Source organism: Cryphonectria parasitica, assembly GCF_011745365.1.
Source record: "Cryphonectria parasitica EP155 unplaced genomic scaffold M406scaffold_7, whole genome shotgun sequence".
Lineage (NCBI taxonomy): Eukaryota > Fungi > Ascomycota > Sordariomycetes > Diaporthales > Cryphonectriaceae > Cryphonectria > Cryphonectria parasitica.
In genome coordinates, this window is record NW_024468915.1 from 1,407,754 (window position 1) to 1,426,649 (window position 18,896).

Sequence of the window (18,896 nt, forward strand, 5' to 3'; positions counted from 1 at the left end):
ACCACCCCTCGCATATGAGACAAAAGTCAAGGAGGGGGTTTGACAAAAGAAAAAGAGAAAAGAAGGAGAAAGCAGGGAGAATCTCACTGTGAACATCAAAACTAGATACGCAGGGGCCGACTCACATCTGAGACCCTGGGAAAGAAGGGAGTGTTATTCTTTGGTCTCCAACCCCCATTTCTTTCAAAACACCGGACTTTTAGGAAAGACTGGGTAGGAAAGGTAGCCCAAGTGTAGCGCCGCATTAGTTAAGTGGAAAGTGTGGCTTGTTGCTATTATTCTGTGTGCACTATTTTTATGAGCATCTTTATGTGTGCACTGCGCATACACAAGTACCACACACGACCATTCCGGCGAGCCACCATTGCATCAATGAAGGAGGGTGGGGCTGGACTCGGCCAACAAGAGCCGACAAGTGCGACTCCTCCTGGTTCCCCTGTCAAGAATGTCACCTATGAACAAAGAAAAGGAACGGCAGGAAGGGGTGGAAAGAGAGAGAGAGAGAGCATGGAGGCCGCTGAATGGTTGATGTGGGATCACCCGTCAGATCCCCGGGGCGTGGTGGAATGCATTATTGGTTATGTTTCTCAAGGTATCATGCTTCATGACAGGCAAAGCAGCAAGATGGGGGGTGGCCGTCACGCTGCAGACACACATTTTCGTGAGAAGCACATACCTTGTCAGCTCCCCCCCTGTGATGCTGTACATACTGTACATACTCTAGTATAGTGTACGGGGCCTGATTACACGCAGTAGTGGCCCCACACCAGACCCTGCCCATCAGGCACATGTATTGTACGTGTGTCCTCTCCCGAAAATGAACGGTCTCAACGCAGCGTGCATGCCAAGCAGCATTGCCATGACTCGTGGCAGAGCAAATGGAGGGACGCAGGAGAAGAAGAAGTCTTTTCTTTGAAATATGCTGTGCAAGCCAATGGCGCGTGGGGGGGGGGGGGGGGAGAGAGAGCGCGAGGAGAAGCGTACAGCCGTTGTGATCATGGCTTGGCTCTGGCGATAGTAAGCAGTCCGATTTAGGACGGTTGTACTGACTGAACCCCCTGGCAGAAGTTGTGCCGCAAAGAGTGACCTCGCCTGTTGTGGCATGCGCTGTCAGGGGCCCTTTATAGCCTGTACCGTCCCAGTTCGGCTGTCTGGATGCTATGAAATTTGGCAAAGTGCTGGCAAAACCGCAGAAAAATGTGCCTGCCTTGAAAACAATATGAGACATATAGCCAGAACTGGAGGGGGCCTCAACAAGATGGATAAACTCCAAGGTGGGACATACCAAAACGAACAAAACCCCTGTTTCTCTTTTCTTCCTCTCATATCCTCGTTGAATGTTTTGATAACGCTGATATCCACTCTGGATGATGTATCCCAGAATGATAATATTGCGAAAAAAAGAGCACGAGGACCTTCGAAAGGGGGTGCATTAGTCGGCCTTTATCCGCATGCGGCGAATGTTTCAGTCTCTCCTTTAACTTGTACTTGTCAAAGGCTAAATGGTTCTTTTTTGCTTTGTTCACCGGCTGAGTTCAACTGGGTTATCTCGACCTCGACGAAAGGAAAACGGGGCTTACTCACTGGACCCTCTGCCTTGCAGACCTATTGAGTGGTCTCTTTTTGCCAAACACCCTCCTATTCGGCTTTGCAGCCAACGTAAGAAAAGAAGAAGAAGAAGCAAAAAAGAAAGAGCCATCTCGAGAGTTTCTCTTGGTCTTGAAGAGCACCATCGGTCACTCTTTTCATGTTCTCACTCTCACCTGCTCCAAAAAGAATACCATCGTTTCCATTAGTCATCGCAGTCCTCCCTCCCGCTCAGATCCACCTGCTGCTTTTCCTCGTTGGTGGCCCGGTTTGACAGCCAAAGTCCCCTCCTCCTGGGAAGCAAGAGAGACACAGGCAGGCCAGGACAGCAGAAGCAAAGACCAGAGAAGAAATTATCTCATTAGACAATCGCGTCTGGTCAGGCCCGCCAAGATTCCCCGAGTGCTGCCACCGTGGACAGCTTTTGAAAAGAACAAGCCTCTGTCTCAGATCAGCAGCAGGAATCGACCGATTTTCGCAGCACTATTGAGCAGGGCAGTCTGAACACGGCAAGGTGCGCTCTCTGGAGCATGCTTGGGCTTCCTATGAACATCTCCGCGCGTGTTCATCGCCCTTTTCAGCTCCCCAGCAAAGGAAGGCTGCCAGTGCCCACCCCTCCATCAGATCGGCCCACGGAATCACGAAGCGTCGCAGCTCGGGCCGGTGGGCAAGTCCTCTCTCCTAAGTGTTGGCTCTCTATTATCAGTACCAGCTTCCCACTCAGGCTCTGAGAAAAAACGCCTCATCGTCCAGACGCCAGGCGCCAGCAAGACTCATTCACACACTGCCACGTACATTCTGTGACTGTGTGCCAGACCACCGAGCTAGAAGTCCGAGTTAGAGGTGCTTCTAGATCAGCACGAGATACCTTTGGGGCGGTGGACCGCTGGCGAGTCTAGCCATCGAGTGGTGTTCTTCCTGGTCTGGATGCAGGACTCGCCTCGTTCGCCGAAACAGGGCCAGCTTGTTGCAGGCAGGACAGGCACAGCGCAATATTCCCGTGGCTGGGCAGCGCCCACGTATCTTCCCACCCCCTCAAAAGTGCGGCCGTTGCAACGCTTGCCCTCCACCTTTGTTGCGACCAACAGCAGCTCGCTCTCGAGACGCATGCCCAGCGACACGCCCTCTGACGCCCTGAGCTAAGGCAACTGCTTTGCATGCCCGCAGTTCCGAACCTTCGTATTGCGCCAGACCACTGAACAGGGGCAGACAGGCTGTATCAAAGTCTCACTCCAATCCCTCCTCACAAACACCCTTTCCCATTAATATTCTGCCTCTAGTAGTAGTAATCTCGCTCCCGTCGCCTTCAAGGGGACAGTCATACACTTGGCTGAGAACGCTTCAAGTCCATTGGTCCGCGGGTTTGCTACCTTTCTTTGTTTCCTCGCCCCTTTCCCAAGGTTGGCACGGTTTGGCTATTCCCCATGCAGACATCCTTTTTTTCTTTTTCTTTTTATCTCTTGTCTTCTCTCTCTCTATCTCTTCGACTAGAGTGGAGGAGTCAGTGCTCTCGATACCCACATGAGCAACTATACCCTTTTCCGTCTCCGTCTGTAGCGAGGTCTTAGCTGAGACATTGACGGAAGACTTAAAAGCCTGTGAACATTATTCCCAGGAGTCAGTCCTCTTCGCACGGCACTACCCCCCCCCCCCCTCCCCCACTCCCAGCCTTGTCGGTCAAGGGGCCAGAAGCAGCTTCGCCACGGACGTAACAAGGGATCCTCCCCATCTTGGAAAAGAAGTTCGACAACACAACACATACAGACATATCCACCAAAAGAGAAGATCCTCTGCCTGCCACGAGCTGGGAGTGGTCTCAGTCTTTGATTCGAATCGTCCGAATCGCCATCTAAAAGAGACACTCCATTCCAGAGTCTCTTGCAAATCTACATTAACAAGCATTCTTCAGACGGGGTTTTCGAAGACTTTCGGAAGCTTCCTCGCGTTCAGCCATCAAAAGAACCTCAAGGCATTTGGCACCCCAATGAATGATATAATGTCCTACCAGTATCCTTCGCCTGGAACGCCTCCCCCTCCATACCATGCCGGCTACCCCGTCGGGCCACTTGCCACTGGAATGGGTATGGGATCACCGGGTCGGCTAGGGAGACATGGCTCGCCCACGATGCCATATGACCTGAAGCGGTCCGGTTCGCATTCGACGAACATGGAGATGGAGCCTCCCACCCCAGGTTCTGACGAAGCCAAGATGACGGCCGCCGACAAGAAGCGGAACAAGCTGGGCTACCACCGCGCGACAACAGCCTGCAGTAAGACTCCCGCTACCCGTTGTTGCATGATGAGCTGATCTGACAGGAGTTTCTTTGGGAAAAAACAGCGTGTTGTCGACACCGGAAGATCCGGTGTCAGCCTGGCCCTCCTGGACATAGGTGCAAGATGTGTGAGAAGCTTAACAAGGAGTGCAAATTCGAGTCCGTGACCCACCCGGTGTCATCAGACTCACGCACTTCCTCAATATCGAGGCCGTCTGGAGGACACAGAGGCGTCTCAGGAACCCTGTCTTCGTCGCCAGGAGTGTCGAGCGCACGCCTCGGAGATGTGCACGGCACGCATCACGGATCCATGACGATCCCCTCTGTCCAACACATGGGACTTGCAGAGTCATCAGACATGAAGAGTAAGCACCTGCCCCAATTTGTTCCACGTTGGCCTTGTTCCTTTATCAGAAATAAAGAGTAAAAGTAGAAGGAGAAAATGACGGCGGTGTGTTGACGACTTCGTCCAGTGGGTTCCGGATCGCTAGCCCGTTCTGCGTATCCTGATTTCAACAACCAAGGCATAGCTGCAAACTGGTCCATGGCGGGATCCACGAGCGGGCCTGGTCGAGGAAAACACAGCTCCTGGGGCCCCTATGGGGGTCACGAGTCCGGCCCGCCAGCACTCGGCCCAAGCGCATTTCCCCCGTACAGCCACGGCCACGGCCACAGGCACACGCCTCCCTCCGGAGTGCCAGGAGGATGGGCCGAATCGTCCAGCAGAAACGACATGCCGTGGCCCGCGTACGCGCCGCAGCAGGCAGGACAACAACAACCCTTCTCGCCCACGTCTGCGTACGATGGCAAGACGCCTTCGTCGTCGTCAACAGCGGCGATGACAGCAGCCGAGATGTACCCGCCTCTGCCAAATATGGCACCAGAGCCCCACGCCGGGGTGTCCTCATCGTCGATTGCGTCCGCGACGGGCCCAGTCTCGCAGTCGGGCGGATACGGCGTGTGGGGACAACACGGCTATGCTCCCGTCCCGAGCAAGTCGAGCGGTTTCACCGGTGGCTGGTACTCACAGGCAGAAAGCGGCGACCATGGCTCACAGGCCCCAATGACGACTGCACTGCCAGTCTCTGATGGGTACACTTACCACCGATGAGGCTGAAACCCACCAGAAGACCCCAGATCCGGTGCCGCCAAGAGGGAGGAGAGGTTCAACACGACAGGAGCTGCAGCGGGAAAAGAAACACCGAGGGGCCACATGACTGCACTGGGTGATGGCGTTTATAAACGGAGAGAGACGTCCACAGCCATGGCCAGCCACTCTATGATAGAAAGAGTGGACTCAAAGAGACGGCTTACCCCATTCCCTTCTCCCATCATCCGGTTTTGAGCACGTTGTCGCACCGCAGTTCTCATCATCCACCGGGCACGAGTCACTTCTCTTGGACGCCAGAGCCTCTCAAACTGCTCAGTCCTAGAAAAGCCAGATCCTCACGCCATCGGATAGGCCGCTAGGTCATGTTGAAAAGGCCGGAAGCGAACGCGTTTAGTGTGCGTGTGCGTGTGCGTATACAGCGTCGGTCGACAAGCCTGACGACACCGGTGGATCTTTCCACATCCCTTCGGACAGAAGCAATTGCTTCAAGACATATGAAAGTTGCCAAGGTCTAATCGAATGGTTGCGAGGGAGGAAATCTGACCTGGAGAGGAAAACAAGACAAGAAAGGAGCCCTTCAAAGCAGAGGTCTGCGGCAAGAGAAAGGAAGGGTTGACGAGGGTGATTGGCTCGTCTGAGGACTGCTAGCAAGGGGACAAAGTACCTTCCGCCCGATGCCACAGACAGACAAGAGGGAAGGAGAGCGTGCGTGAGAGTAAGGAATGGCAGGTACGAACTGGATGGAGTCAAAACAAAGGGGTAATCCTCGGCAAGCAGCGCTTGGATCAACGCAAGGATCGTGCCTTCGGGAGTCGGCGTTGACGGATCAACCACAGCGCATATGAACTAGGTGTAGAAACAGGGGCCCAAACTTTGCATGGGAGCACCCCTTATCTTCGAATGCCGGGTTTATTTTTCTCTCTTTTTTTTTTGTTGCCCCTCTTCATTTCTTGTCTTGGTACGGCGAGCGAGGAATCTGGGCTCTCACTGGTATGAGAGGACGAGGAGGAGGAGCTGGAGGAGAAGAAGAAGAAGAATGAGGAAGAAGGATGTCGAAAAGGAAGAAGATGATGGTGAAGAAGGAGAATGCATGAGAAGATGAGCTTGAAATATTGGGTAAGGCCGGGCGAAATGTGTGTTTTGTGTGTTTTCTCTTCTTCCTTCATGGCTTGATTTCTCTTCAGATCATAGTACGTTTTTATGGTGATTTGTTTGTGTCTGCATTTGGGCAGTCTTTAGTTTCGAGCTGTGTAAACAATTCGATCTCCCAATCTATAATTGTGTGTAAAAAGAAACATGTGACTGTAGTGGAAGAGGTTGCCAAATTTAAAAGTAGTCATTTTCTCGAATGGAGAGAAGAGAGAGAGAAGTTTGTGTGCTTATATGGGTCAATGTTATAGCCCGAGCTCGAATTCTTTGTGTCTCTTAGGGCGCGGGTGCTCGCATGTCTAGTGTCACATCAGGTTGGAGCGGCTTGTTGCCTACAGCTGCTAGCATCGGGCGCCCCCTTCCGGATCCCAGTGAGTCTCTGGCAAAGCCCCTGGCTACAAACGGTATTGGAAAGGGAGCACGAGTCGCACAGAAAGGGGAAGGGCGGCGTTGCCGAGACGCTCGTGCAGCCCGATCTGAAGATGCACTTCTCAAGGGGGGCACACAAACACACAAGCGGCCTCTGTGTGAAGCCATATGATTTGCGGCCCGGATACACATGCCCCGCATTTACATCTTAATGGACGCTGCAGCACACCACGCACACCCACCCGTCCACTCCCCCATGGCGTATCCCCGGTCGTACAACCCGCACGGAGCCAGAGATTCGATGGGCTTAAGTGGCCCCCCGGCAGATCATCTGCATACTCCTGACATTCACATGACCAATTTGGACACCCTTGGATTCGACCCTCGGCTGCGATGTAGGTATGTAGGTGCCACGGCACATCACATCGGCGCATTCAAAGATGTGGCGCGGAGAACAGCGGCCCACAGAGTGTGTCCCAATTGAAATTGAATAAAAATCAACACTACTCATTAGCTGAGCCGCAGCATCAGCACCATGAGTGTGATATACGCCCCCAGACTCAAGACAGTCAGGAGGGTGACACTATTTCCGCTGGTCCGGAACCTCTTCCTGATCGTCTGCACCCGGCGGCGTCCCCTAGCGGCGGCGGCATCGCCACCCTGCCCGTCGAGCCCCTCGCCGTCGTCATCATCCGTCTCCGAGTCCGATTCCTCCTGATCGAAGAACTGCCTGTTGCCCTCGTACCGCCGGAAGATGGCCACAAGTAGGATGGCTGCCCCATACGCGGCGAAAAGCGCTCCTATCGCATAGAACTCGCTGGTGAAGATCTTGAGGATGATGAGTGCGAATGAGAACTGCGACAGTGCCGTCCGCATATATGCACCCTCAAAGGTCCGCTGGGCGGCGCGTATCTCGGTGAGCCTAACAGGTGAAACGCTTGGCGTAAGCCAACGAAATGCGGCGCAATGTTCTTGCACAGAGACAAACGACAGAAACAGGTGATTGTCAATCTTGCCTCACTGAGGCGGTGGAACGCCACTCGTCTGATGAGCTTGGGGTTTGTGAAATATGACCAGAAGGGTGGGATCATCAGACGGCAGGAGAAGGGTGCGTGCGGGACGGCACAGGTGTGCATTGGTGCGGTTGGCCTGTCGGAACTGGACTCGGCTGGCAAGCGAGAAGCTCCGCGATCCCCAAAGACCAAGTCGAGGCCTCGCAGTACGAGAACTGCAAAAGGTGAAATACTCACTCTTGTGCCGTAAGAACGACCGAACGAGCACGGTGCAGCCTCAAATGGAGGTGGTCCTCCGGATGCGGTTGCAATGCCTGGTGTCCCGGACACGTCAGCTCAGAGGTGCTGTACCAAGACTCCTCCTGGATTAACCTCCAAAAAAGCCTATGCATATGAGACACGAACCTCAAACATGTTGAATGGTGTGTTGGGAAGCACGAAGCCGGCGAGTCTCGGACGAATGCAGTGCGCCGTGTCGCGGCCGGGAACCTGCGTGCGAGGCGGCTTGCTTCGTGGGACGTAAGAGCTCTGTGGTCTGGCAATTTAGGTATTCAGGTAATTCGAGTCTCGTTTGAAAGAGAACAGACAAAAAAGCGTGGGTGTTAGAGCAGGTGTGTCTTTCCAGTCAGAGGATGGGCGTGCTCGGGGACGAAGACGAGGTGGAGGTCAAGAGGTGGAGAACGATATAGTGGTGTGTGTTATCGGCTGGATGAAGAAAGTTAACCCTTGAAGCTCTAGAGTGCAGAGGCTGGGCCCGCGAACGGCAGCGCTAAGACCACACGGGACTCGCGAATTGTTGTCTGTGATGACTAAGCAGAGCTATGGCCGGAATGACGGCTGGCCAGCAAGCTGACGATGATGCTCCTCCTCGACTTCGTTCCAACGTCAAGCTATCCAATCCATCCAACCAGCACACCCGCCCAGACAACCCGTAGTAGATCTCTAGCGACTGCCCCTCTCGCGAGCCCTTCAAGATCTCCACGACTCTACGATTCCACGATTGCCCATCATGAAGCCCATCGTGAGCGCTGTGCAGGCATGGTCTTGGTAAGTCAAGGCGACAGACGGCAGCAGCAGCGGCTGTAGGATTGCTTGTCGACTCGATCTGATTGAAACGGCGTGCAGTTTTGTCATCTCCGTCTTTGCTATCGTTATCCTCTCGATCCTAGGTGCCGCCTTCAAGAACAACCACGAGGAGTTCGTTGGCGGGATTGAGCAGCCTGAGGATGGGCCCGCCGTAGCCAACACCGTCTTCGTTGCCGTCTTTGTGTACATTGTGAGTTGCGCCTGTCTCTGAGGTCATTTCATCCCTGCACATATACTTACCAAATTCATTTCCTTTAGGGTTTCCTGGTATTCTGCGGCCTACAAGGCCTCCTTCACATGCGCGAGAGCCGACGTGGAGCAATCGCTCTGTAGATTTGAGCGCGAGCATCGATAAATATCATGGAGTTTGGCGTTACATTCATTCAAACGGGAAAGACTCGGCTACAGCGAGAAAACATGTGGCAATCAACCGCGGCTGCTTATACTTTTGGGTTTCAGGAACAAGCCGGTTGTGCTCTCATGGCAATCCGCGTTGAGCACTTGGAGGCAACTTGACTTGATCTGTGCGTGAACAATTTAGAAGAGGATTGGCTTCATGTACGATATTGGAAGCAGATGGCATAGAATGAATACACAAGGACCTGACCCCTTGTCTAGAAGCATTAGGCACTTGAAAACTCTTTTGAGTGATGCCCTCAAGGCGTTGTATGTCCGCGGCAAGACTTCACCTACGAAGTGCCCCCGACCTTCTAGCCCGGGCACGATTTGGGGAATTTAACTGAAACAACTTATACCTATCCGCCATCAAGGAGCAGCAGAGAGCCTACACGATCGTGTGAAATTAGCAGCCATAATCATCTTGAAAGGTGCGGGACCTGAATCATAAGAGTCCCATAGGCAGGATTCGCACTCTGTGTGCGATTGAGAAGCTCGAATTTTCTTAAATTAACCCACAAGAACTGTCCAACTGTCAACGTGAGCCTCGAGAAAATATACTTGATTCTTGCGCGTCGCAGTCCCTAAGTAGATTTTAGGCGAGTAGCGACAGCCTGACAGGCATTCAACGCATGATTGATCGTAGAGATGCCTAGCCTGCGAACCTCCGCGTTTTGGGATTGCTCGTGGTAATTTCATTTGATTCGTTGGGCTATGAGAGTGAGAGCTCGACACTGCAAGCTCGTTCTCAGGTGAATTGTTACCACATCCAATGAAGATAGCACAGCATATCCAGCAGATGGGATTGGCGGAGAGCACGGGCCACTTCAACCCGGGTGATCTCCTCCCCGTATGTGGACGAGGCAGCAGCGTCCCCCCACGATTCCCTATTGGGTATCAGAGATACGCTGACCACCTACAGTCAGAGTCGCGTCCAGGCAGCTACGACGCCAGCTCATCTCACGTTTCTGCTGATCACGGGTTTTCGCGATGTCAATCCCAGGCAACAATACCGCCATCCGTACGCCAGGACGCGCTTTGACGTGCTTGATATCTCTGGTATCAGTGGTACGACAAGGCTGTGACTGGCACCAAGCTGCGCCAGCCTAAGAGGAAACTTCATATTTAAGTTGTGTTCCCTTTTGGACGTCCTGGTCAACAAAATAGAGTTGTCTCATCCATTCACCTTGTTTTGTTCTATACGGTGCACGTTTGGATCCAGCACACTCAACTCAAAGCAGCTTCTTGTCAAAGTCTTGCCCCCCCCCCCCCCCCGGCGGCTCAAACCATGTCTCGGCTTGATCTTCCTTCACTGCCAGTCCCCCATAAGGAGCTGGCGAAGCACATTGATGAGAATTCTCATCTGCCCGTGGTCGAACTGGTGCAGCCGTACCGCGAGTATGAAGCCAAGCTGCGTCAGCTCTACGCCCAAGACAGCAACAATGAAGCTCTCAAAGGCACCAACCTCAACACTCTTCCCATCTTTAGGGGACATTGTGGCCAGATCAACGTGCGAGCTCGAGATCTCACCGTTGAGACGCAGCAGGAGAAGGAAAGGTACATCATGACCTTGCCAGAGGACCAGAGGAGGTCCAATGGATCGCCTGCCGTAGTCAAGTCACTCAAAGAATTTCAGCACAACTTCAACATCTTTTCTGAATCTTCACTTGTCGATTTGAACTGGAATAATGTCGTTGCTGCTGGCTCAAGTGTCGTTAGTTGCTTGGTCCCTGTTCCGGAGGAGTACAATGTTACCAAGAGGACTCTGCGCGAATTTTATCACGAGAAGTTCTGTCCCGCGAGCGATGTCGACCTGTTTCTATACGGTCTGACCGAGGGAGAGGCTATTGAGAAAATTCACGAGATCGAGAGGGCCGTCCGCGATTCCATTCTTTCAGAGACGACAACTGTGCGTACAAAGAACGCCATCACCATATGCAGTAAATACCCAACCAGGCATGTACAGATTGTCCTGCGCATCTACAAAAGTGTCTCCGAGATACTCACGGGATTCGACATCGACTGCTCGGGGGCGGCTTACGACGGCAAGCAGGTCTACTGCACTCCGCGAGCGCTGCAGTCATACATCACCCAGATCAATCACATTGATCTCTCGCGACGCAGCCCATCCTACGAGAATCGCCTCAGCAAGTACTGTCATCGAGGATTTGAGGTGTACTGGCCAGATCTGGAACGGTCGCGCATCGACCCGACTATCTTCGAGAGGAGCTTTCAGCGGACTCTTGGTCTTGCCAGACTCCTCGTCCTAGAACGTCTACCGACGTCCTCCACCAGAGACCAGTATCTCAGCAGGCGCCGCAAGGAAAGGGGTCGGCCTTCTCTCAGTCGCCTCCACTTCCATCATCTGCCCGGCAATATAAAGGAGTCCCATGAAGACGAAATTGCAGATTGGGTTGATGAGGAGGACGTTTCCAATTATCACTCTTTCACTATCCCTTATGGGCCTAGGTATCATGCCAAGAAGATTGAGAAGCTCCTTTACACCAAGGACCTACTACTCAACGCCGAGTGGAACCAGCCCAAGGACCGAGGGGTGTATCTGCATCGCCATCCTGCCTTTTTTGGCCGCTTCGAGGATGTCAAGAACGACTGCTGTGGATTCTGCCCGCAAGCAGAAACCGACGAAGAGAAAGAGGTACAGGATCAGGAGAGCAAGATATACGTCTTTGGCAACGTCTCTTTCCTCAAAGATGACCCTGGAAGGCAGCAGATTGGATCTTTCAACCCTCTCACCGACGACGACTGGACCGAGATGGCATACGTTGGTAACACGGCCCGCCTCTGCCAGGACATCGTCGACGGCGAGCTGGATCATGTCCAAAGCTGGCTCGCTCAAGATGGCGCTGACCCAAACACGCGTGACTATACGGGCCGGACGCCTCTTCACCTAGCAGTCATGAGCTCCACACCCGAAGTTGTCAAAGCTCTTGTCGACCATGGCGCAAGATTAATTGCCCGCCTGGCAGACGGAAGAACGGCGCTCCACCTCGCTGCAGAGAGGGGTCATGTTGAGATTGTCAAAATCTTGATGGACCAGAGTGCCGCGAACGAAGCCGAGGAGGAAGAGAAACAAACACGAAAGCGGAACGCCGAAGCACCCAAGTCAGACACGTCGGCTGCAGATGAGGAAGGTTCGGATGCATCCGGAGACTCCGATGTTGACATGGTCGATGACGCCGACGCCGACTCCGACGATGAGCAGAGTGTAGTGACTGGCTCTTTCGTGAACGTGCAGAAGAGAGGAGATTCACCTCAGCATGATGACACAGTACCGGAAGAAGATGAAGACGAACCTGACTTCTATGACGTGAACGTCACTGCTTGGGATGCTCCATGCTCAGCAATGCACCTTGCTATACTCTGCGGACATGAAGATGTCGTCAGACTACTTTGCTCCGTAAGTCGCGCTTCTTTGACAGGTTATGTGCTACACTAATCAATTGCTCAATAGGAGTATGGAGCGGACATTCTGCTTCCGGTCAAGTTCCTCGACGGTTGGAGGCAGCCGACAGCAGCTCTCTTAAACCTCGTCCTGGCTGCAAAACTCCCTCTCGCAAGCGCGAAGTCGATGGTTCAGACTATCCTCAGTCTTGGATCCACATGTGCTCAAGCTGATCTCCATGGGATGACCTCGTTCCACTATCTGGCGATGCAGAATGCGACCGAGCTCATGGCGCTATTGATCCATATCGATCAGATCGGAGTGAAGAACAGCATCAATCATCTTGCGATCCCTTCCGACAGAATTACGATATGGCCACTGAAAAAGGCAGTTCACTACGGCAATGCGAAGGTTGTGTCTCAACTCCTCGATGCTGGAGCGTTACCACAAGTTGATTTCGAGACTTGGTTGAAGTCTGCAAGACAATCCCGCATAGCACCACGACTGCGCGGATATGACGAGAACCTGAAACTGTTCAACAGCACGGTTGAGCAGCCAATCGTCTTGGCTTTGGAATCTTCGGATCCATCTATCACGCTGGAGCTCATAGAGCGCGGTGCCGATGTTAATTCCATGCCGCTTCGGTCAATAAGAGTGCTGCAACATGGTCGGCACTCCCAGGAAGGCGAAACAGTCCTTGACATCATCCGCCGCGACCTTCGACGACTGCGAGGATGGAAATACCCAAGCCCGACCCCTCCTAGATTAACCCATGGGATGGATGAGGTGTTGAGTACCTTCCAGAAGGGCAGTTGGCAATACACTGTAGCGAAGCAAGCTGCCGATACTGCTAAGAGTTCGAATGAGCGCGAGCTGAAGGAGTATGAGAAGGAGAAGGCGCGCATCGCAGGAAATGATGAGTTACAGCGAAGGCAAGATGCCATCGACGCGGCAGTGTCCTTGCTTGAGCAGATCAAATCAAAGGTCATTTCCAAAGGCGGCAAGACATTCAAGGAGATCCATCCTAAGTTTAAGACTGATGAAGAGGATCGACGTCGCCATTCGCGGCGATTTTCGAAGTCGTCTGAATTCAAGGTGGAATTTCGCTTCATCGGCATCAGCGATGAAACGGAGAAGAGAAGAGCGAAGTATATTGAGCTGTGAGTATCATCTTCAGTCCATATCCAATACCTCTAACACAGGTGGTATGGGTTTGAACCCAGTCGTAACGCCAGAGCTGACCCTTAGCACAGGTTCGAGGCTGCGTGGGCTGGTGACTTGGACAAGATCAAGGCTCTCACGCTGGCTTCGTGGGACCCTGAAAACAACGAGCCCCCGTTACAGGTCGCCGTGCATGACTCGATGAGCAATCCTTTTTCACTGGCATACTTCAGAGGACACCGTGACGTGGCCACCGCCATTTTGAGAATCGCCCAAGCACAATATGCTCCGACAGAGAAGGCCACCTCTCGGTACCGCATGCACACCAGCGAGGATGGCAATTCAGAAGATGACATGTCAGATGACAGCGACGTACCCCAGATCTACCACGAAATCGTGGACGATCGATTCACGGTTGAAGATATCGGCCAGGTCTCCATGCAGGTCAAGAGTTGTATCACACCTCTCAGTATGCTGTCGTGGGACATCTCGGTGCCCTACTGCAAAGGCGGTGACATTGAGTGGTTCTCGGTTGATAAAGCCCCTTTGCTGCAGCACTTGATCCAAAAGAACGACCGCCATGGACTCGAGTACTACTACAACCTAGTGACCTCCTTTGCAGGCCAGCAGAAGAATGACGATGACGAAAACGACTTGACCTTCGCATTCCCTCAATGGGCATTCTTGCGCGCTATCGACCGCGGCCATATCGAGATCTTGAAAGATATGATCAGGTGGACCGGAGCTGGCTTACCACTTGAGCAACTTGTGGAGAAGACTGGTATCAAGCTTCAAGAAAGGCCGAGATACTACCAAGGTCTCACTGTGTATGGGGAAAAGAGGTATATCACGGTTCTCTTATTCTTTTAAACCAAGGCTTACTGACATGATCAAACAGAAACGATTGGGCAACGGCAGGTCGCCCAGTGATAACTCGGACAAGAGACATCCATGTCTCCCCCCTCCTATATGCTTCTCAACAAGGCAATATAGACAGTGTCGAGTTCTTCCTCGGTGATTCGCCTCACAGATGCTATGTCGAATTCGGCAAGTCGAAGGCAGCGCGAGGTGACATCAGGATTGATCATCTCAACAAATCTCGAGGTGGTCTTGATGGAGCCGTGACCAGATGGCTCGGATCTCAAAGTGAGTTTCGCGCCGTCATTTTCACCTCTGTTTCTTCTTCTTCTGTTTCCTGCTTCTTGCACATGACATTCTCTGACTCTGATCATGGTCAAGATCACCTCGTTATTCATGCTGCCATTATGGGTTCAAATGATGGGCGGGCAGAGCAGCTGGTCAACTACTTGATTAAGGCCTGTCCTGAATCCATTGAGGCAAAGAATGTTGACGGGAAAACGCCTCTCGCTGTAGCTTGCTGGCTGGGAAGACTGGATCTCATCAAGATTCTGATTGCCAATGGAGCTGATCAATCCATTCGGGACAAACATTGGAACAACATCATTCATTTAGCGGTTGCGAACCAACCAGATGCGAAGCAGCTCCGTGCTTTCATGCAACTTCTCGATCCGGAACTCCGGCGCTACATGCTGCGTTCGCGCAGCGGAATTCAGACCAGCGACGGACGTACGCCCCTGCATCGCTGGGCTGCCGATCATGAGGAGTGGCGGAAACAAATCTTTAGAGACGACGAAAAGAGGGACGTGAACGAGGAGCTTCGGGCATTGTTGGAGTATTCCAACGGCGAAGAGCTCGATGTCTTGGATGCGAGCGGCAATACTCCTCTGCACACTCTCATTAGCAGACTTGTTGATCCGGACCTCATCAAAATTATGGTTGAGGTCAAGCCTGAACTTCTCTACCGCGAGAATGCCGTCGGACGCACGCCTGTCGAGTGCGCTCATGACATGTACCTCCGGGCCTGCGTGCAAAACCCGCCACAGTTCTTTCACTCCGAGCACTGGGTTGAGAAGAGAAACCCGATCAAAGACCTACTCGAGGGCAAGCAGATCACCAAAGAACCTTCCGTGGACCACGACCTGTTCAAGATTGGACAAATCTACGAGCTCGTCAACGCGTATCTGGAAAGGTTTCCCAGCAAACGGCGCCTCGTTAGCCTGCACGAGGCTAACGATGTCGCTAGGCGCATCGGCGAGGAGTATCAGGGCCAGCGATATGCATGGAAGGGCCCTGGAAGTAAGACAGGGGTCAGAGCCGGCAGGGCCCCCGAAGACGAAGGCGTTCAAGGCGAGAAGGAGGGAACTGAAGACCAGTCGGAGCAGACTGATTTCGTTAGCACAGAGCTTGGTGCTAAAGCTTACGGGGCATGGAGGAAGCCGCAAAGATTTGGGTCTTGGCCTGGCTCCTCTTCCAAACCCTCTGATGATTGAGACGGTAGGAAGGAATACGACGTTATGGTCGAAAGGCGCAGGAAGAGGCTTGCCAAATGGGCGCACAGTCGGTGGGTGTAACTCTTGGTGAAAGAGAATGTTCCCGTGAATTTAGCTGTCTCTAGTTTAGTAGGTATTTCCCTCAATGAGAATCATGATAAGAACCTTGTGGAGTTATTTGCCGTGTAAGGAGTAGAAAGAACGAGAGATAAGGGGAGGATGGGAGCCCTCGCACGTCCCGGAGAGACTCAAAAGGCCCGGACTGTTGTGTTTCTACCTTGCCCTTCTGAATTGGTCAAAGTCATATGTCTGAATTCGAGTTGTGCAGTCAGGCTTTCATCTGCAACCCGCGTTGGCTCAGGTAAAGCGTGTACCAAATTGACCACAGCTTGAGCTGCATCAGACTGACTCGTAAATGCGACATGAAGGGTTTTCGGCCTCCAGGGACATCACCGAAATGTGCTCTTGATGGGGCTTTTCGTTTGGCTCTTCTTTCTTTTCTTTCTTTTTGAAGCCAACCTCTCTTGCTCGATCTCCAAGAGTTTTACTATTATGAGTATCTATGATGGAAAACTTGAAATAAAAAGAAGCAATAATACATAAGATATTCAAGTATGTAATCAGGGATTCTGCTATTAGTATGAATAGAGTGCAATGCTTTACATGAGTAATCCTGTGTGTTCTTAGTTCATATAAATGCTAGTTTCCTCCTTCTTCATATGTGTTTGTGTTTCACTTTTTAAAGCTTGCTAAGGTATACGAACATCACTAGATATTTCAAGAGAGATCTCATAGCAAGCACTGCCTGGGAAGTAGTGGCACGATAGTGAATGTTTGAGACATGCTATGGTCATTTTGGAGGCAAAGTCTCAGTCCGAGGTGGAACGATGCATGCACCACGCCACAAAGACTGCAATAAGATTTTCTCTCTCTCCCCCCGTAAGCTTACCTACCTAGGCAAATGCTGAACCAGTAGTCACTAGCTATCCGGCATGGACTTGCGGGGAAAGTTGCATCAACAAGCCTCAATAAAATGGAACGGTCTGAGCCAGGAGACGCAGTCGTATAAGTTGGAACACCACCCCGTAAGCTGACATCCGCAGTGGCGAAGCAGCCATAATTAGCCCACATTTGGTGCTAAGCACAAAATCGCGGAACTGTTTTGACTTGTAAGCAACGAGCCAGGTCGGGTATTGCCTGCCTGAGTATGCAGACACAGAGTAGAAGGATGTGGCTGGTTGGATCTGGGGAGACAGGTTGAGGATCTTGTGCAGGCGCGCTTCAGCTGCCATACTTTAAGAAGGAGCAGCCACCACAGTCTCAGGCAGATACCCAGCTGCCTAGAAAAGTGGGGGTTCCCACGACAAAACAGAAACTCTTCCATCTTGCACTCCCCCAGTCCTATACTGATTTTATTCGTTTCATAAAAGAATTTGCTTTTGGTTGATATACTCTTCGACCTGGTCCAACTCCTCGGGGTTGTTGCTCGACACACAATCAGTGCGTCTCTCCATCTGGCCGAAGCTGCGCCCCGACAAAATACACGAAAATCAACACGCCAAAACAACTAAGTCAAGGAGTCTCACGGTCTAGCCTCTTGCAAAGAAAAAACTCTATTGAGTTTTCTCCAGGAAGCATTGACAATCATGTTGTCCATCATATCGATCGGCTTTCGAGCCCTCCAGGTTCGTGATAAGCCTCTGTGCCTTGCACTCCTCTGGCTGAACCTTCAGCACCTCATAACACTTACTCCTTCGTCAGCTTCTAACACGTGCAATAAGCTGACCGTCTCCAGATGCTCTTCGCCATCGTCGTCGTGGGTCTCTCTGCTACATTTATGAAAGACCAGCATGTCGGAAGCGCCCCGGTAACCACTCGCTACAGCGTCTTCGTCGGCGCCTTTGGGTAAGAACATCTACCAGGCCCTCACCGCCTCCGTAAATGAGCCACCTCTAACCATACGATGCACCTCATGACAGTATGATTGTCGGTGCCTTCGGCGCAGTTGCCCTATGGGTCGATAGGATTCCCAGTATCGCCCCCATGGTCACTGACGGGCTCGCCGCGTTATTCTTCCTCGCGGGCGGTATCGCCTGGGCCGTCGGCATGAAGGGCCAGAGCTGCAGCCTGAGCTCGCTGCAGAAGCTCTACGACAACTCGCTACTCAACCAGGGCTGCGACTCCCAGAAGAGCAGCAGCGACAATGGCCCGTACTGTTATGTCGCAGGGAACCAGAAGGAGGACCCCTGGCCGCTGGTGAACCTGTGGCCGTCGCCTATGAAGGGTATCTGGTACGTAATGAACCAAGTCACTGTGAGGCACTCTTTTGAATGTGGAAAAAGCTGATGGTAGAAAACAAAACAGTCAGAAGGCATTTGCCAATGAGAGCTTCCAGTTCCTGGGCTTTGCGACATTCGTGGTCCTTGCAGGCCTGGGTTTCTTGATGATGAAGAGGAAGGGAGGTTCGAGAAGTAAATTTGTTGCTTGATGGTTGTACTCTCTCCAGGTGCGGTTAAAGACTTTGGAATGCAAAGAGGTATCCAAACATTATCGCGTTGTGAAGAAGGTGTATTTACTGTACTGAAAAGGAGTTGCTTTTAACATACCCCGGTGAATGAAGAAGTAAGCAGGATCAAGACCTTCATTCTCAAAACAACCGGAAGTGCCATGGAATGGGATTGACAGGAAATGGAAAAGAGGATGAGCGAAGAATCACTATTGAACGTCAAGTCTATATATATTGGTTGTTGTTAATACAGCCTAACAGACAGTTTTAATGCTACCTTGTCGCAATAACCACTGCCAGGATAATGCCCCTGTGCACGAGCCTACGAATATAACCCAGATAGTAAGACGAGAACGAAAAGGTACGCCCTTGCTCAGCTCTCAGCTCTCAGCTCTCAGCACCTCAGCACTCAAAATAAGAATTGTGGCAGGCAGCTATTGAGACGGAATGAATAGTGTGATCTGCTATGCTTTGCTATTTGTACTGGGCTA

The 18,896-nt window shown here is 52.2% G+C and overlaps 6 protein-coding genes across 6 annotated transcripts; 4 read left to right on the top strand and 2 right to left on the bottom strand.

Moving 5' to 3' along the window:
• Positions 1-3,712: 3,712 nt before the first annotated feature.
• Positions 3,713-4,971, top strand: M406DRAFT_332841 (uncharacterized protein; the record flags this gene model as incomplete). The annotated part of the gene is made up of 3 exons (XM_040920785.1): positions 3,713-3,857; positions 3,926-4,225; positions 4,334-4,971. 3 exons carry the CDS (start codon positions 3,713-3,715, stop codon positions 4,969-4,971), a joined length of 1,083 nt encoding a protein of 360 aa, XP_040773437.1.
• A 148-nt stretch (positions 4,972-5,119) lies between these two features.
• Positions 5,120-6,247, bottom strand: M406DRAFT_103165 (uncharacterized protein). Its single transcript, XM_040915051.1, has one exon. It carries the CDS (start codon positions 6,135-6,137, stop codon positions 5,862-5,864), a length of 276 nt encoding a protein of 91 aa, XP_040773438.1. The 5' UTR covers positions 6,138-6,247; the 3' UTR covers positions 5,120-5,861.
• A 752-nt stretch (positions 6,248-6,999) lies between these two features.
• Positions 7,000-7,894, bottom strand: M406DRAFT_263601 (uncharacterized protein; the record flags this gene model as incomplete). The annotated part of the gene is made up of 2 exons (XM_040917600.1): positions 7,000-7,411; positions 7,740-7,894. 2 exons carry the CDS (start codon positions 7,892-7,894, stop codon positions 7,000-7,002), a joined length of 567 nt encoding a protein of 188 aa, XP_040773439.1.
• Positions 7,895-8,503: 609 nt separating this feature from the next.
• On the top strand, positions 8,504-9,200 carry M406DRAFT_323564 (uncharacterized protein). Its single transcript, XM_040919785.1, has 3 exons — positions 8,504-8,549; positions 8,628-8,778; positions 8,847-9,200. The coding sequence occupies exons 1-3, from the start codon at positions 8,512-8,514 to the stop codon at positions 8,919-8,921; spliced, it is 264 nt and encodes an 87-aa protein (XP_040773440.1). The 5' UTR covers positions 8,504-8,511; the 3' UTR covers positions 8,922-9,200.
• Positions 9,201-15,007: 5,807 nt separating this feature from the next.
• Positions 15,008-16,061, top strand: M406DRAFT_357467 (uncharacterized protein). The gene has a single exon (XM_040923684.1). It carries the CDS (start codon positions 15,063-15,065, stop codon positions 15,897-15,899), a length of 837 nt encoding a protein of 278 aa, XP_040773441.1. The 5' UTR covers positions 15,008-15,062; the 3' UTR covers positions 15,900-16,061.
• Positions 16,062-17,407: 1,346 nt separating this feature from the next.
• Positions 17,408-18,691, top strand: M406DRAFT_357468 (uncharacterized protein). The gene is made up of 4 exons (XM_040923685.1): positions 17,408-17,584; positions 17,695-17,804; positions 17,879-18,190; positions 18,264-18,691. Exons 1-4 carry the CDS (start codon positions 17,546-17,548, stop codon positions 18,385-18,387), a joined length of 585 nt encoding a protein of 194 aa, XP_040773442.1. The 5' UTR covers positions 17,408-17,545; the 3' UTR covers positions 18,388-18,691.
• The last annotated feature ends 205 nt before the right edge of the window (positions 18,692-18,896 follow it).

Excerpts from the sequence above, each read along its gene's own strand:
- M406DRAFT_103165 (XM_040915051.1), bottom strand. The coding sequence starts at position 6,137 with ATGAAGGAAGAAGAGAAAACACACAAAACACACATTTCGCCCGGCCTT.
- M406DRAFT_323564 (XM_040919785.1), top strand. The coding sequence starts at position 8,512 with ATGAAGCCCATCGTGAGCGCTGTGCAGGCATGGTCTTG. Across the intron at positions 8,550-8,627 it reads GCTGTGCAGGCATGGTCTTG|TTTTGTCATCTCCGTCTTTG; the intron begins GTAAGTCAAGGC and ends AACGGCGTGCAG. Across the intron at positions 8,779-8,846 it reads TTGCCGTCTTTGTGTACATT|GGTTTCCTGGTATTCTGCGG; the intron begins GTGAGTTGCGCC and ends CATTTCCTTTAG.
- M406DRAFT_357467 (XM_040923684.1), top strand. The coding sequence starts at position 15,063 with ATGCAACTTCTCGATCCGGAACTCCGGCGCTACATGCTGCGTTCGCGC.
- M406DRAFT_357468 (XM_040923685.1), top strand. The coding sequence starts at position 17,546 with ATGTTGTCCATCATATCGATCGGCTTTCGAGCCCTCCAG. Across the intron at positions 17,585-17,694 it reads TCGGCTTTCGAGCCCTCCAG|ATGCTCTTCGCCATCGTCGT; the intron begins GTTCGTGATAAG and ends GACCGTCTCCAG. Across the intron at positions 17,805-17,878 it reads GTCTTCGTCGGCGCCTTTGG|TATGATTGTCGGTGCCTTCG; the intron begins GTAAGAACATCT and ends ACCTCATGACAG.